At 39.7% G+C, this 16621-nt stretch overlaps 1 protein-coding gene across 15 annotated transcripts in view; it reads left to right on the top strand.

The window, feature by feature from the left end:
• OSBPL1A (oxysterol binding protein like 1A) overlaps positions 1-16621 on the top strand; it is a 211898-nt gene that overhangs the window by 101051 nt on the left and 94226 nt on the right. For 9 of the 15 annotated variants that reach the window (XM_019930488.3, XM_019930491.3, XM_019930487.3 and 6 more), the window contains one exon: positions 499-615. The exons of 4 other annotated variants lie outside the window; for them this stretch is intronic. In XM_019930488.3, coding sequence (XP_019786047.1) covers positions 499-615 — 117 coding nt within the window. Of the gene's footprint in view, positions 1-498; positions 616-1885; positions 1978-16621 lie in introns of those variants that run through there. 2 more of the 15 variants (XM_019930495.3, XM_073790599.1) reach the window with 2 other exon arrangements.

Raw genomic sequence — 16621 nt, 5'->3', positions numbered from 1 at the left:
AAAATTTTGCTTAGTTGAGGTCACATTTTTGGAATATATAGAATTTATCCATGTCTCTAAATGTTCTAAATTTTATCCTAAAATTAAACCATCAGAATGCTACAGCCTGGGCTATGTTTTCTTGATTTTCTGAAAAATGTCCGTCACTGAATTTTAAGTTGGAATTACACCCTCCATTTCTGTTCAGGGGCATTTCAAAACAATTTAGCTTAAGTGGCATTATTGATTATTTTGCCCTCAGATACTCTTAATCCCCTATATATTACCCTGAATGAGAAATTAGAGCTAAGGACAAAGAGGGAGTTTGTTTTCCCTAAAGAAGTGATATGTTTTTTTCCTTGTGGACAGTTAAAAGGGCATAATTGTATTTCTCTTTCTGTTTTGGCCTTAAGAGAATTCAGAGCCAGATTTGTGGCTTGTCCATGGTACCTGTGTAGTTGCCATCACTTGTAGGTCTTACCCCATTATTGTATCAGAAGTTGTTCTGTGTTTTCATAGCCTCCCAGTTTGGAAATCACTGGATTACAACATTCTCTTGTGAATTGGTTGGACACGGCTGTGCCGCAGAGTGCATTCAGATGTGATGATGATAATTTGGGGATTTTTCTGCAAGTAGTAAGTACTAAGTAAATAGTGGTTAAAACGTTAGGAACAGATTTGTACTTAATACGGTGGTTTTATTTTATGTGAAGAACATATACATTTTGATATTAGTTGACTTTGTAATAGATCATTTCAAGGACCCAACTTAAACTATGTGATACAACGGGAGCCTTTTTTTTCATGTTAATGCAAATCAAACTGTTTATTTTATATTTGGAGAAAAATTTTTAATTATTTTATTTGTGCTAGAATTTGCATAGCATAAAATTTACCATCTTAACCATTTATAAGCGCATAGTTCAGTGACACTAAGTACATTCATACCGTTGTGTAACCATCACCACCATCCATCTCCAAAAACTCTTTTCATCTTCCTAAACTAAAACTCTATCTACATTACACAGTAACTCATCCATCATTCCCCTCTCCTCCTAGCCCTTGGAAATCATGCTGCTACTTTCTGTCTCTCTGAATTTGACTACTTTAGGAGTCTTATATAAGTGGAATCATACAATATTTGTCTTTTTGTGAGTGGCTTATCTCAGCATAATTCCTTTAAGGTCCATCCATGTTGTCACATGTGTTAGAATTTTCTCCTTCTTTAAGGCTGAATATTATTTCGTTGTATGTATATATACCACATTTTGTTTATCCGTGCATCCGTCAGTGTTGTGTTTGGGTTGATTCAACCTTTTGGCTGTTGTAAATAATGCTGCTGTGAACGTGAGTGTACAAGTATCTCTTTGTGTCTGTGCTTTTAATTCTTTTTAGCATATACTCAGAAGTGGAGTTGCTGAGTCATGTGGTAATTCTATTTGTAATTTTTTGAGGACTCGCCATACTGTTTTGCATAGTGGCTGCACCATTTTACATTCCTACCAACAGTGTGCGAGGGTTCTAATTTCCCTACATCCTTGCCAACACTTTTTGTTTCCTGGGTTTTCTTTTTGTCTTTATAGTAGCCATATAATTGGCTGTAAGAAAATAATTTTTTTTTAAGTGGAGTTAACCATGTTTGCTATCCAGACGTTGACCCCAAGGTTGCCAGACTCTACACTGGCTCATAACCGCCCTGCAGAGCAGTGCTTTCTCATCACTCAGAAGTTACCCTGGTTCAAGTGTAGCGGAGGGTGCACAGTGCCAGTTCTCCTTAGTCCCTTGTTTCCCCTTCAGTCAGTAAAAAACAACTGCACAAAGCAGGGATGTGGTTTCCATGGACTGTAGACTTGGTTTAAGTTCATATATCTGTATTATACTTTTATGTTATCTTTCTGTACTTTAGATACCAAATGTCGATTTGCTGTTGTATTTGGAAGGATAATTGCTCAATTGAAAAGAATTTTATCTTGTCTACAAAGGAAAATGAAAGTGCAGGTATGTTTGAATTGTGGTAGATATAAAATATGAGACAAGGAAATTGATATGCAGTTGACCCTTGAACAACGTGGGTTTAAATTGCACAGATTCACTTACATGCCAATATTTTTGAATAGTAAATACTACAGTATTACATGGTCCGTGGTCGGCTGAATTAGCAGATGTGGAGGAACCTTGGATACAGAGGGTGGGCTATACATGGATTAACCCCTGCGTTGTTCAAGGATTAATTGTACTTGAGAAAAATCAAGCCTACCTTCCTTGTACAAGGGAACTAATCAAGGAAAATATGTGTTACTCAAAATCAGAGCACGGTTATCCTCAGCGTTAGAATTGGATAGGTAATTTAACATATCCTATAATGAAATTATTAGATCTTTAGCTGTTTTTAGGAGTATAAAATTTCTATCAACCTTGAAGTCAAAGGAAAATTTTAAAAATAAGATGAAAACTTGGGAAAATGTAACCACAAAATTATAAAAAGGGATCGTAGAGGTTACCTAATTTTTCTCCATTTGCAAGAATCCTCTCTCCAACTTCCTGCCGGCCAGATGGTCCCTTTATGTGCCATGTAAACACTGCCATCGATGGACATACAGGCAGGGGGTGCCAGTGGTTACAGGCTTGGAGCTTGAGTCAAACCCAGACCTGGGTTCGAGCACCGGCTCCATCGTTTACTGGTTCTGCGATCCTAGGCAGGTCGTGTCATCTCAATGAGCTTGAGTTTCCTCATTGTTGATAATACCTACCTCATAGGATTGTGGGAGGATTACATGAGGTGGCACACCAAGTATTTACCGTAACATCTGGCATATAGTAGACATACCTAGATGTTAGCTCTTGCACTTCTAGCTGCTACTACTACTCTTATACATGAATAATCTTTCAGGGCCACCCAGTCTACTGTAGGAAAACTATAAATACTAGAAAGTTAAAACTTACATTAAGGCGAGGTTTTTCCTCTTCTTTTTTCTTTTCTTTTTTTTTTTTTTTTTAATTCATGGTTTCAAGTGTGTGCTCTGCAGCATCACAAAAAAGTGAAAGGAATTACCTCTTGTGACAATTCATCAGCTTTTGGAGCGACCAATAAATTCTTCTTCCCCAAGCCAGGCATCTCCAAGTTCCTTCACCAGTTATTCCTGTGTCAGGCTTTCCAGATCCTTTCTTTTTACTCTTCACCGATTGCCCTCAAGTTTTGTGTCCTCCAGAAATGAGCCTGGCGTCCCACATGAAGTTGGGGCGCAGAGCATGGCCCTTTGCAGTTGGCTTTCCGTCCTGCTCCCGGGAAGGAACCTCTAGGGCTATGATGGCCTCCCCAGCCCTGAGGGGTGGACCCTGCCTCTCTGGCCTCTCCGGCCTCTCCTTTGCTTCACTCTTGCCCCACTCGCTTTGTTCTGAGGACGGTGGCCTCCTCTTGTGCCACAGACTCGTAAGCCCCCTCCTACCTCAGAACTCTGCTCTCCCTCTGCCTGGAGCACTCGTTTCCTGATACTTGCTCTCCTCTCCCTCACCCTGGCCTTTAATCCCGTGGCACTTGCCCGGTAAGCCCCTGGCCACCCAGGTTGCTGGGACTCCCTTTCCCCTCCCAGCTTTATTTTTGTTGTTAGTGTTCTCCACCACCTAACACACTGTGTATTTCACTCCTTTACCTGTTTCTTTCCACTTGGTAGACTGTAAGTCCTCTGTGTGCAGGTATTTTTGTCTGCTTTGTTCACTGCTGATTCCCTGCAGCCTGGAATGCCCGGCATGGTGTAGGTGGTTGATGAATATTTGTGGCATGGAGAGCACAATGGGAGGATTGACTCCCCTCTATGAAGAAGTTGTGTCATACTAGGCTGGGAAGGGGTGCCTCGGCACCAGTTGACAGTCATGGGTCCTTTTTTGTTTTGTTTGAAAAAATCGGAAATTTTTTTTTTTAGAAGATGTTAGGGGTAGGACTTTATTAATTAATTACTTTTATTTTTGCTGTATTGGGTCTTCGTTTCTGTGTGAGGGCTTTCTCTAGTTGTGGCAAGCAGGGGCCACTCTTCATCGCGGTGCGCGGGCCTCTCACTATCGCGGCCTCTGTTGTTGCGGAGCACAGGCTCCAGACACGCAGGCTCAGTAGTTGTGGTTCACGGGCCTAGTTGCTCCGCGGCATGTGGGGTCCTCCCAGACCAGGGCTCGAACCCGTGTCCCCTGCATTAGCAGGCAGACTCTCAACCACTGCGCCACCAGGGAAGCCCCGGAAAAAATTTTAGAGTGTACTTGAAGGAAAAATTAGAAGCCATGTTCATTATTTTAAGACTTTGGGAATTTTCCAGTCACTTTGGTTGCTTAATCAATATTTTATTGAATACATAACCTTATTTGCTCATAAGAGTTTTGTTTTGTAAAAATCAATATTGGTCATTAAAACAAGGATATTTATTCTTTAAGTATAACTTAACAGAGCTTTCCAAGTAGTGGGCTTAAGAGTAATGATCTTTTCAACCCTTAGAATGGCCAGAGCCCCAGATCAGGTGCTTGGTCTCTCCTGTGTGCCACACAAAGGTTGTTTTCCATGTGTGCCAGGACTTGCAAAACTTGGGAAGCACTGCTTTAGACACATAAAATGTTTTCTTCAGATGGAGTTAAAATCTGCTGAGCTGTGATTCGAGCATATTTTAGTCATCCCCTCCCCCCCGCCCAGTTTGAGAACCATGAAAACACTTGTCAAAACAGAATAAAACATCAGAATTCTGTAAAAGCAAAGTTATTGTTTTTGTGGACTTAATGATGTTCAACAAAAAGATATTTCCAGAGACAGAGCTGAAGGCATTAAAAGAGGGGAGTTGGGGATCGTGGTGTAGCTGTGCAGTGGAATAGTCCTCAGCAGTGAAAAGGAAAGAACTGCTCATACTTGCAGCAACATGAATGAATCTGAAAAACATTATACTGAGTGAAAGAAGCCAGACACAAAGGAGTACACTCTGCACGATTCCATTTATTTGAAGTTCAAGAGCTGACAAACCTAAAGCATAAGTTACAGAAATCAGAGCAGTGGTTTGCAGGGCTGAGGACAACAGGGAGAGTGAGGGGACCTGGGGGAGGGAGAGAAGAGAAATGGTCTTTATCTTTATAGTGGTGCTGGTTATGTGGGGTGTACGTTTGTGACTGTTCGTTGAACTCTACATTTAAAATTGATGTATATAATCTCTCAGTAAAGTTAATTTAAAAAATTAGAGTTGGTAGGGCGTTACCTTTTCTAGTTATTTTCACCAACAGAACTATCAGCTACAGAGCCCTTGAATAACATCTGAAAATAAGATATGTTTAGATCATGATTAAACTTCTCTGCTTTTAAAAATGGTTGTTTACCTCCTGCGGGATTATCTCTAAAAAAAGAAATGTATTTCAGGGATACATAAGATATATAAATCTGTGGTGAGTGATTACATAAGAGTAAAGCTATTTTTAGGTAGAAGCTTTGCAGCCATGATGCAGCAGGAGCGTGCTTTACAGAATCTCAGATCGGGTTCCTATAGTAGACGGCTGAGAGAGCCATGCGCGCTGCACTATAGGAGGGTACCTTGTAAGCATCATTTTGCGTTTGATGCAATGCAGATTTTTCACAATTGCGATTTTGATGCAAAAGTTTGCAAACATCAATTCCTAAATAGACACATTTAAAGATATTTTGCTAATTGTAAAATTATGAGAGATTTATGAAAGACACACACACACACACACACATATGTAAAATATAGAGCTATTTTCTATAAAGCATAGAGAAGAATATAAACACCAGAGCCCAGCAACCACTGGCAGGAGGTTTTGGTTTGTCTTAGTTTGTTTGTATTGGCAAATACACAAATACAGCAGACATTGCAGTTGGATATCCTTTGTTGTTTTCAGTAGTATCAGAGCATTTTTCTTTGTCATACATATTCTTCAAAAATATGTTTGAGTAAGAAATGTATTATTTTGGCTCCCATAGTCAGCGAGCGAGTGGTCTTTTCACTATGCCCTTACTATTGCTAAATATTCTCATTTTTCTATAGCTTTATTGAGGTTATAATTGACAATAAATTGCACACATTTAAAATGTAGTTCAGTGAGTTTTGCTGCACGTTTACGTTGTAAACCCATCATCACTTTCAGGATTAGGAATATTTCTATTACTTCCAAAGGTTTATTCCTGCCTGTTGTGGTACCTCCTCCTCTTCCTTCTACCCCCGTCCACAGGCAGCTACTGATCAGCTTTCTGTCACTAATTAGTGCTCCGTAGGCATTGTCTAGAATTTGACATATATGGAATCATGCTTTTATGGGGGTGGAGGAGGTTCAGCTTCTTTAATGATGATCTGCAGATTTATCCATGTTGTTGCTCGTAGCAATAGTTCATTCTTTTTTATTGCTGAACAGTGCTCCATTTTATGGCTGTACCACAGTTTATTCACCTGTTGATGGACATTTGGATTGTATCCAGTTTTTGTGTGGAGTTTTTGTGTGGACGTAACCTGTCATTTCTCTTAGGTATCAATAAATACTTAGGAGCAAATAGAATGGCTGGATCATATGGGAAATGCATATTCGTGGGGGCTTTTTTTTAGTTTGTTTTTTAATTAAAAAAAATTATAGCGTTTATATAACGTAGAATTAACTGTTTTGAGCATAAGGTGCATTGGCATTTGGTAATTCACAATGTTGTGTAACCGTCACTCTATCTACTTCCAAAACATTTTCATCCCCCCAAAAGAACCCTGTACCCATTAAGCAGTCACTCCCCATTTCCACCCCTGCCCCCAGCCCCTAAAAATGACTAACCTGTGTTCTGTCGCAGTGGATTTGCCTGTTTGGGGCATTATAACTGGAATCATTGCGTGTGTGAGCTTTAGTGTCTGGTTCCTTCAGCCTCATGTTTTCCAGCATCGTGTGCATCGTAGCGTCTATCAGTACTTTATCTTAATGACTGAATAGTATTCCATTGTATATATACAGCACATCTTATTCATTCATTCATTTATGGACGTTTAGGTTGTTTTTACCTTTTGGCTATTGTGAATAGTGTTACTTTGAACACTTTTGTACAAGTATTTGTTTGAACATGTTTCAGTTTTTTGGGGTATATACCTAAGAGTGATTTTTCTGGGTCATATGGTAATTCTGTGTTTAGCTTTTTTTGAGGAACCACCAAACTGTTTTCCACAGCATCTGCAGCATTTTACATTCCCACCGTCAGGGCACAAGGGTTCTTTTTTTTCCCCATCCTCACCAACACTTATTGTCCTAGTGGCTGTAAAGTGATACGTCATTGTTATGATTTGCATTCTTCTAATGACTAAAGATGTTGAGCCTCTTTTCATATACTTGTTGGCCATTTGTATATGTTTGGAGAAATGTCTGTTCAAGTTCTTTGCTCATTTTAAAATTGGGTTGTGTAAAAAATTTTGGTCAAAATAAATACTCCATGAGGACATTGCATTTATACATATACACAGTTTTTCCATAAAAAATTTTTATTTAGTTATTTATTATTGAGAATATATCTTCTTTGATACATTTTTTCCCTTAGAGGTTCATTTAAAAAAAAAAACTAGTTCTTATAGTTCATTATTCAAACATGGTTTAGCCGAGACATGTTCAAAGCAGCTGTAATCTTCTATAGGGCAAACATCCCACACTAAATTGTTTTTTCATATCTTCAGCAATTTTTTCTGTCTTACAGCAGTATTTTCTGACAAAGGAATATATCTTAGTTTTTCATCACACTATTTTCTGTCTAATATTTTTTTTGTAATTTGAGAATAAGTATTTCCTCAAGTGATTTGTAGCTTTTTGTCTTTTCTGTTAAAAACCATTAAAGGAGTTGCTAAACATTTGATTACATTTAGTGAAGAAATTGAAAAGGTAAAGCTCTGGACTGAATGTCAGGTAACTTTAAACATCACTGAAGAAATTTGGGGAAGTTTATCTTCACCCTCTCGATGCTTAGCTTTTAAATGTTGAGACACATGTCATGACTTCATGTGCTCATTAGTTTATATCTCAAGGCATAATAATAACCCATAAATAGAGGGTGACCTGCACACATCCATATATCTGTGTATTTGTATCCATATCCATATTCATATTTCATACGGTCTTCTGGAGAACCGGCTTCTTGTCATCTGATTATATGTGATCTGTTTTTACCAGGGTAGCTGACAGAGCTCCCACTGGCAGTAGAAGCCTTTGCTGTATTCCCTTTGTTCACTTTGTTAGCATCGTTAGTATCTTCGATCTGGATTTCCTTTGTGGTGCTCTTTACGTTATGGGTGTATTTTGTGAATTCACTGAAACTAGATGATACATTCTGTAAGTCCTCGTAACCAGGCTCTCATGAACTGCAGTGCATCCTGATACCCTGGAAGCAGTTGCTTCTGTCAGCCTCTGAGTGGTAGCCTCCACTCTTCCCCGAAGTTACTGTGCGTCCTGCACTTGACCCTGGACCAAGTGACCCGTGGACCCTGTGGAGGCACCGTTGTTGTTAATCTGTATATATCATATCTGTATATGTAACATTTGGTCTAATATTTTTACAAAAGTAAATATAAAAGACTTTATAATATTCCTATATCTCATGGGTACACACACTCCACTTTGGAGACTGTAAATGAAAGCAAGTAAAGAACCATTGAAAAGCTTAAAAGTAATGATGGGTTTGCATTTTAAGTAGGTGTACTGGGCAGGAATGTGAAGTGTCTTTTTGTCTTTTTCTCCTTCTAGACTATAAACTCTCCAGGGATTAACCAATCTCTTCTTCTGTTGATACTTTGTATCCCTAGCAGTACCTTGAAATAGTAGTACGTGCCCAGCAAATATTTAACTAAACTGAAATTCTCCTGAATTGGCAATTCTTATCCAGAAGCCACATTAGAATAATTTGTGGAGTTTTTGAAACAGCATCACATGTATTAGTGTTAGTATTAGCATTGAACAACAAACCCAAAGCCAAATAACATGAGCTTAAGTTAGAGAATTTCTTTTTCACCTTAAAGAAGATGGGAGGTAGGCAGTCTGGGCCTGGTGTGGCAGTTTCAGGTGTCGGCGGCTGTTCCAAATACTAAAGTCTAGTCAGGAGGAAGGAAGCAAGCAAGCGAGCAAAAATAGGAGTGTGCCTTGCCCTTTAAGGAGACCGGGTGGATTCCTTACATCACTTCCATTCTTGCAGAACTTAGTCATGTGGCCACAGCTGCCAGAAAGACTGAGCAGTGGTGTTTCAGGTGGGAAGACTGAGCAATGGTGTTTAAGATGGGAAGGCTGAGCAGTGGTGTCTAAGATGGGAAGACTGAGCAATGGTGTTTCAGGTGGGAAGACTGAGCAATGGTGTTTCAGGTGGGAAGACTGAGCAATGGTGTTTCAGGTGGGAAGACTGAGCAATGGTGTTTAAGATGGGAAGGCTGAGCAATGGTGTCTAAGATGGGAAGACTGAGCAATGGTGTTTCAGGTGGGAAGACTGAGCAATGGTGTTTAAGGTGGGAAGACTGAGCAATGGTGTTTAAGATGGGAAGACTGAGCAATGGTCTTTAAGATGGGAAGACTGAGCAATGGTCTTTAAGATGGAGGGCATTGGTAATCAACTATACTCCAATATAAAATAAAAATTAAAAAAAAAAAGATAGAGGGCAGTGTAGCCAGCTGACAACTTGGGGTTCTTACTAAGGAAGAAGAGGAGACTAGATCTTGGGAGAAGTCAGAGTACATGGACCACGTTCGTTCTTTTAAGTCCTGAGGCAGTAGGTCTGGGCTGAAACGGGACATTCTGATTGAAAACCAAACCAAACCAACCCTGTAGCTGCTCCACGTATACTCTTCACGGTGGAGTATCTCAACTCTAAGCCAAGTTTGGAACAGAACAGATCTTAAAAGAAAAGAAACTCTTCTCCTGGGGAGGGCATGGATTCAGCCAAGTTCCTAATCTGCCTAACAATCTTGCCATTTTACAGTGATGCCATTCCTGACAGGGGTCCAAGGGATGGTTTTAGCAAGTGCTTTGCTGTAGTCCAGGTAACTGCCTGCCCTCCCTTATTTATCTGGTCCATCAGTCTAGTAACCCCATTCCCCCAAACAGTGAGACCCTCTGCTTCTAAAATTCCTGATCGGGGATTGCCATCGACTGTGTTTAGGGTCTAATGGTTATTGGCAACACCATGGGTTGGAAAGCTTGTGGGCTTTGGCGTTAAAAGATCTTGGTTTCACTTTTTTATTCTTCTCCTAACCTTTGTCAAGTTACTTAAACTTTATGACCTACATATATGCCTTCCTCATAGGGCGGTTAGGAAGGTTCAATGAACAGTATGTAAAAGTGCCTTTTAAAATGTAAAGTGCTATGCGTATGCTTTATCAGTCATAGACAGAAACAGCCCTGTGTAAGCAGAACCATTGTTTACACAAATGCTTAGGAAGTTAAGCCCTGTTTTTTTGCTAGATGAACTCTCATGCTAAAGTTAAGAATAGTGAGATTTTAAGCAACATTTTTGCTCAGGGTCGTGCACTTAAATTATTAGTTCTGGGATAAACGGTGAAATACTTGTTAATACTGGTTAAAGAGATTTTACCAAAAAAGTTATTTTGCATTGCTTCAGTCCCCCTCTGTTCTCTCCTATTACTATACACCCAAATGTTCTTCATTTTAAAATTCTTTTTCAAGACTTACTATTGAGCATGTCATATGCAACCATTCCAGGCACTTAGGGAATACAGTCATAAACAGCTATTTAATCGGGAGTTTGAGACATGATTAAAAGAATAGACTTTTTAAAATTTCAGAATCTTTATTGAGTAGGTTGATTTGGAATTTTACCATTTTCATATAGCCAACACTGATTTTTTACATTATATTGAAATTTGTTTGCCACAGTTTAATATATACTATTAGGTGGCAGTTTAACATCCTGTTCTGTAATTTATGTGATACCTAAAAACCTTTTGAAATTTTTAATGCATTATACTGTAATCTAGAATAATTTGGCGATTATACATTGCTGTAGTAGTGCGCTTAGGAATATAATTCTGTGAGCGCTCACTTCCGGAGTGTGAAATGTACATGGTTATGGAAGTTGCACTTCATTGCAGTTGTTCCTTACGTGACTGTTACAATCCGTGTCAACTGATTCAGCTTTGTAATTGAAAGAGAAAATTATTATGAAATCTTACTTGTACCAAGTTATTTCAAATGCCAGAACCATTGAGCAAGGGAGTGGACTTCATGTGTATTGAATCTACTGCTGGTAGCATACCATGGAAGTGAACGGTACTTTTGTTTCAGAAGACATATTTCTCTTTTCTGCTTCTTTTTTTAAAAAATGTAAAACCGCAACTTAGTCGCATTGTTGTTTGTATGTAGCATTATTCTCCCATTGATTTTATTTCTATGGGAGGTTATTTTAATTTATTGTTTTCAATTAATTTTTATTGGAGTATGGTTGCTTTACAATGTTGTGTTAGCCTCCACTGCACAACAAAATGAGTCAGCCATACACATACAGATATCCCCTCCCTTTTGGACTTCCCTCCCATTTAGGTTACCACACTGCATTAGGTAGAGTTCTCTGTGCTATACAGAACGTTCCCATCCGTTGTCTGTTTTATACATAGTATCAATAATGTGTATGTGTCAATCCCAGTCTCCCAATTCCTCCCTCTGTGGGAGGTTATTTTTAAATCAGACTGACAAAAATAGCTATCAGATAGTCTGGGTTTATATTGATTCTTCTAAGAATCACTAGCCCTTGCTTTTTAAACTCTCCATTTATTTACCATGTTTCTTAAGTGACTGTTTATTGGGCTCTGTCCTAGATATGGGAATAGGCAGTTACCCCTAAATTCCTCCTTGACTTAAAATGTCTGAAGATACATCTGGGAGTAATTGATTTAACAGATTATTAGCAGAAACTGCAGTTTAACAAGCTCCATTGAGGTCATTTTACTTAGAGTATGTCAGTAAGTCAGCAAGCAGGTAACACCCTCACCTTCATTCCCAAGGCAGAGCGCAGGGACAGAGAAGTATAGAGGTAATTCCCAGTGGGGTTTCCTTTTCTACTGGCTTGAGCCAGATTGAGGAAGATGGCAGTGCCCGTAAGAAAGGGGCTTTTTTTTTTTAACGGTGCCAGGAGCAAGCCACAGTCTATTATGAGCAAAGGGAAAATTCTGGAACAGCTGCCTTGTGTTGGGTTGACCAGATTAGTGTGAAAGAGGCTTTGGAGGGCCTTGGATATGATCTCATTTGAAATCTCAGGGCAAGCTTTTCAATGCTGTGTATAATGTTACAGAGACTGGTAGCTTCTTACACATCACATGCCGGGACCTATAGGTTGAAGACCTCTGTTTCCTATTCTTTCTAGTTCTTATATGCACTGAGACAAAAGGAGCAACTAGAAGAAAACTTGGTTACACATACCTACTATCTGCGTCTGGGCACGTACATGCTGCTCTTTCTCCTGCAGCTAAGGATGAGCTGTCCGTGCCCTTAGCGAAGGCCAACTGTGTGGACTAGAGCCCATCCTTTCACTGCAAGTTCAAGAACATCATTCCAGCAGTTCTCTCCTTGCACTCCTACATCACTAACTTCCTCTCTGTTGAATCTTTCCCGTCGATGTAGAGACATGCTGGGTTGTCTTTCATAATAAAACCTACTGACCCCCACACCCCCTTCCAGCAATTGCCCCAATTTTCTCCTTTCCTTTTTAGCACAAAGAATAGGCTGTACTTGCCCTTTCCAAGTTTCCTTCTCTCATTTCTACTCACCCACTCCCGTCATGCCTTTGCCTTCAGCATTCTCTTAACGCTCCACTGAGCCTTTCCTTGTCAAGGTCACCATTGACCTCATCACTAAATCCAGAGGGCTTTTCTTAGTTCTCGTATCATTTGATCCATCATCAGTGTTTGACATGTTTAATCACTCGTTCCTCCTTCAAGTACTTCGTTTAGGCTTCCAGAATACCACACACTTCTGAGTTTCCTTCTCTCTCCTCTTTTTTTGTTTCCTTTGCTGGTTCTTTCTCGTCTCTCCCATCAGAAGGAAATCTCAGTCCTTGGATTTCTTCCTGTGTCTGTCTCACTTTCTCCCTTAGTGATTCTATCTAGTCTTAGAGCTTAAAACATAATCTATTTGCAAAGGACTCCCAGAGTTACATCTCTAGCCTGGACCTCTTCCCTGAAGACCTGATTTGGTTATCTAATTGTCTACATGACATCTGCATGAACGTCTCATGGTAACTCTCATGTATGAGTTCCTGATTGTCCTGGTCCTGCAGTCTTCCTGCATTGGGTAATGATGACGCTATCTTTAGTTGCTCAGGGCAAAACTATGGAGTCATCCTTGATTCTTCTCTCACGTCCCATAGATGAGCCTTCAGAATACCTCCAGAATCTGACTACATGTCATCACCTCCATTGCTATTACCCATCTCTTACCTGGATTGTTGCAGTAGCCTCTTAGGGATCTTTTTGATTCTAAGCTTGACCTTCCCCCCAGGTCTCTTCTTCAGCTTATCAGTCAAAGACATTGTGTTAAAATGTAAATCAAATAATGTTACTTCTCTGCTCAGAACCATGCAGTGGCTCCTCTTGTCAGTCACAGTCAAAGCCAGAACTCCTATAGTGGTCTGCAAGCTCTCTGCAGTTCCCCTCCCCACCACAGCCTCCTTGCACATCCTACCTCATCTCCATTTCCTCCTATCAGACAAATCTGCTTGGTCACTGAGGCTTATTTATAGTTAAGTAAGTGTCTTTCTTAGTGAGAGGAAGGACTGAAAGAAAAGCCTTCAGGAACATAAGGAAATGTGTACCGTTGAAAAGGCATTGATGGGATGGCATAGAAGAAGGGCATTAGAGTCAGCGAAACCCTAAAAGTTAATGTGTGCGAGGGTGCTTTGTAAATCTGTAAAACAAAGCAAATGTATACTATCCATTCATGAGGGTATGTTTCCGTACTTGATCGTGCCTGAGACCTGGGATCAGATCTTGATGGTCCTGCACCCTGGGGGTGAGAGTGTGATTCAGCCTGGCTGTGAACCTGGAATAATGTCTGCTTGCATTCACATGAGAGCTGCCCCGCCCAGAGCAGTGCTGTCGTCCTCAACGAGCAGAAGAGCCCTTACCAGCTGTAAATGACCAGGACCACTTTGCAACAGCTGTGTGGCAGTAGCAGGGAAAAGTCAGCATATTGTTGGTCCTCTAACCACGGAAATAAGTGCCAATGCAATTCCTTATCTAAGAAATAAAATTAGATGTTTTTAAATTCAAGATGTAGTATTTTGGTCATAAGCCAATATGTCCTTTGTTATAGCCACACATCCAGTAACAAAGAAGAAAGGAGAAAGACTAATGCTGTTGAACTGACCGGAGTGTAGCCAGTTGAAAGAGCTTAACTAGATTGATCATCAGGGCCAGAATGTCACGTAACCTGTAATTGGATAATTGGCCACAGTGTTCTCTGAATACTAATCCCTTACTCCTGCTTAGTGGTGTGTCTTTGCCAGATTTCTTCATTGTCTCTGCCTGATTTAACCTCTCAGAAACATAGGTAAGTAACAGGGTGCTTTATAGAAGGAGAGGGCCGATGCAGTGTGTATTTACTGGCGAGCGCGAGACTTTTTAAGATGCTGAATTCTTTTGCTGGCATCCATTCACTGACAGAGTGAAGAACACTTTGGAAGTATTCACCGTGCATCTCACCCACCAGCATGAAATGGAGTAAGATGAAAGGGGGTCATGTTGAAGTGATGCGAGGAGATTACTGGAAAGGCTTGAATTTGCATTAGTCTTAAGGGGCCACAGACACAGAGCAATGTGTCTATTAAGAATAATTAATAATGTGTAACTATTAAATATGTGATGGTTCAGTCCTTAAGTTGTTCCTAATAAAAAGGTTGGCATTTATGTTTACTTGGTTATATGTTGATTTTTGTTGTGGCAGAGTGGCTGAGGGCATAGATTTTATATGTGAGTTTGAAGAATTCACAGACCCTATGCTAGAAATGGCCTAATGTAATTACAGACACGTGCTGGGCTTCACTGATTTTGTGAAGGAAGGAAGTTCTTTGTTCCCTTAATAAAAACTAGGGTAGTTATAGTTTGAGGATTTAAAAAACCATAGTCATATGCATGTATCAGTGCAAGTGTTGGTACACAGAAAAGTGAAGCACTGTGCCTGGAATTTCAGAGAGGGATCGCATAAAGGTACTGTTTCTGTTCCAACATAACTTCTAAGCTGGCAGATGAGAATTCAGAGACAGAGTTGAAAAGTAAGATGAAGATTTTATGCATAAGTTATCTAAGAACCTATTGAGAAATAGGTGGCGCTGCTAGAGTTCTTCCGTTTGTTTGTTTTGTAATTTGAAGACCACTGTGTTGAAGCCACCAGTTAGATTATTCGACAGCAGTAGCATCCCATAAGCTCCTTATGCAGAACTTGTACTCTGTATCACTTGATGAGTAGTTCTACACTAAACTAAGTAGTTCCAGTACAGGATATCCCCTAAGTGTTTCTGAAATACTGAGATTGTAATAGATTTGGAATGACACTGTTCCAGTTGATTGATTTAATTGACCAAAAAGCATCCACTGCAGTTAAGTATGTTCTTAGATGCTTCTTTAAAGCAACAAGAGAGCGCTTTACTAGTGCAGTTTTTGTGACACACCTACTCTCAGCTACATCACTTTACAGGATGGGGAGGTATTGCCATTTGGTGGGAAGTTTGAGGGTAAGGTACCTTCAGTACAGAAGATCCTGTTACGCTTGAAATTAATACAAGTGCCCTCAGATCAACTGACAGATAAAAACAAGGTGAAAACCAGAACTGTAGGTAGAGCCTCTTCTCTCCCTTCTGCTCCCACCCCTTTCCCTCCTTCTCTGAAGAGCAAGTGAGAACAGATGTCAAGGTGGCAGAACTGCAGGGACGCTCACTTTAAATGGATAAAGGCTCAGGATTTTGTGTATGGTTTTGTTGAGGGAACTTGATATTTTGGGGCCTCGATCATTTGTTTTGCCACTTTTCTGAAATCGAGATGACTTTAGGTACTGAAACTTACGTATTTGCCAGAAGACATAATTTAGTTGATTCTTACATGGAAAGGTACAGTGTCAACAGCACATTTGCATTTTGATACTTGAACAGCTAAAAAAGAATAAAGCTAAAGGGAGAGGCGTGGGCAGGTGTAAAAGAGTTCGGATCTTCCTGCAGTGGTGTTTTTGGAATCTACAGCAGTGCTGATCTTTTCCATTCAAAGAAGGGTTCATTTTGGATATTGTGGTGAATTTTGTAGGCCTTGTTTATAGGTAAGTGAGTTGTTTAACATATCAAGTGGAGGAAGAACAGTTTTGTTTTGTTTTTTTTGGTCTAGGTTGACTTCAGCCATAGTAAAAGTATTTCCTCCTTGGAGATAAAATTTTAGATTATAGGAATATTTGCAATGCCTTAAAAATAATAATTATATAAATATTGAATTTTTTTCTGTTTTGCATGTCTTTTCTGCTCATTAGTGCTTACCATTTATTGCAATTTTTATTTCATTATTGCAGTTCTAATAAGAATAACCTCGTTACTGTAGTGATAGTAAATACTAAGATGCCTTGAGGACTGGAACTGTTCCCAAGATAATGAAGGTTTAGCCCTATTTTTGTTACAAACTTAGC

This window comes from Tursiops truncatus, chromosome 13 (assembly GCF_011762595.2).
Source record: "Tursiops truncatus isolate mTurTru1 chromosome 13, mTurTru1.mat.Y, whole genome shotgun sequence".
NCBI classification, from domain to species: Eukaryota; Metazoa; Chordata; class Mammalia; order Artiodactyla; family Delphinidae; genus Tursiops; species Tursiops truncatus.
Note: the sequence above shows the minus strand (reverse complement) of the source record. Positions and strands in the feature narration are given on the sequence as shown.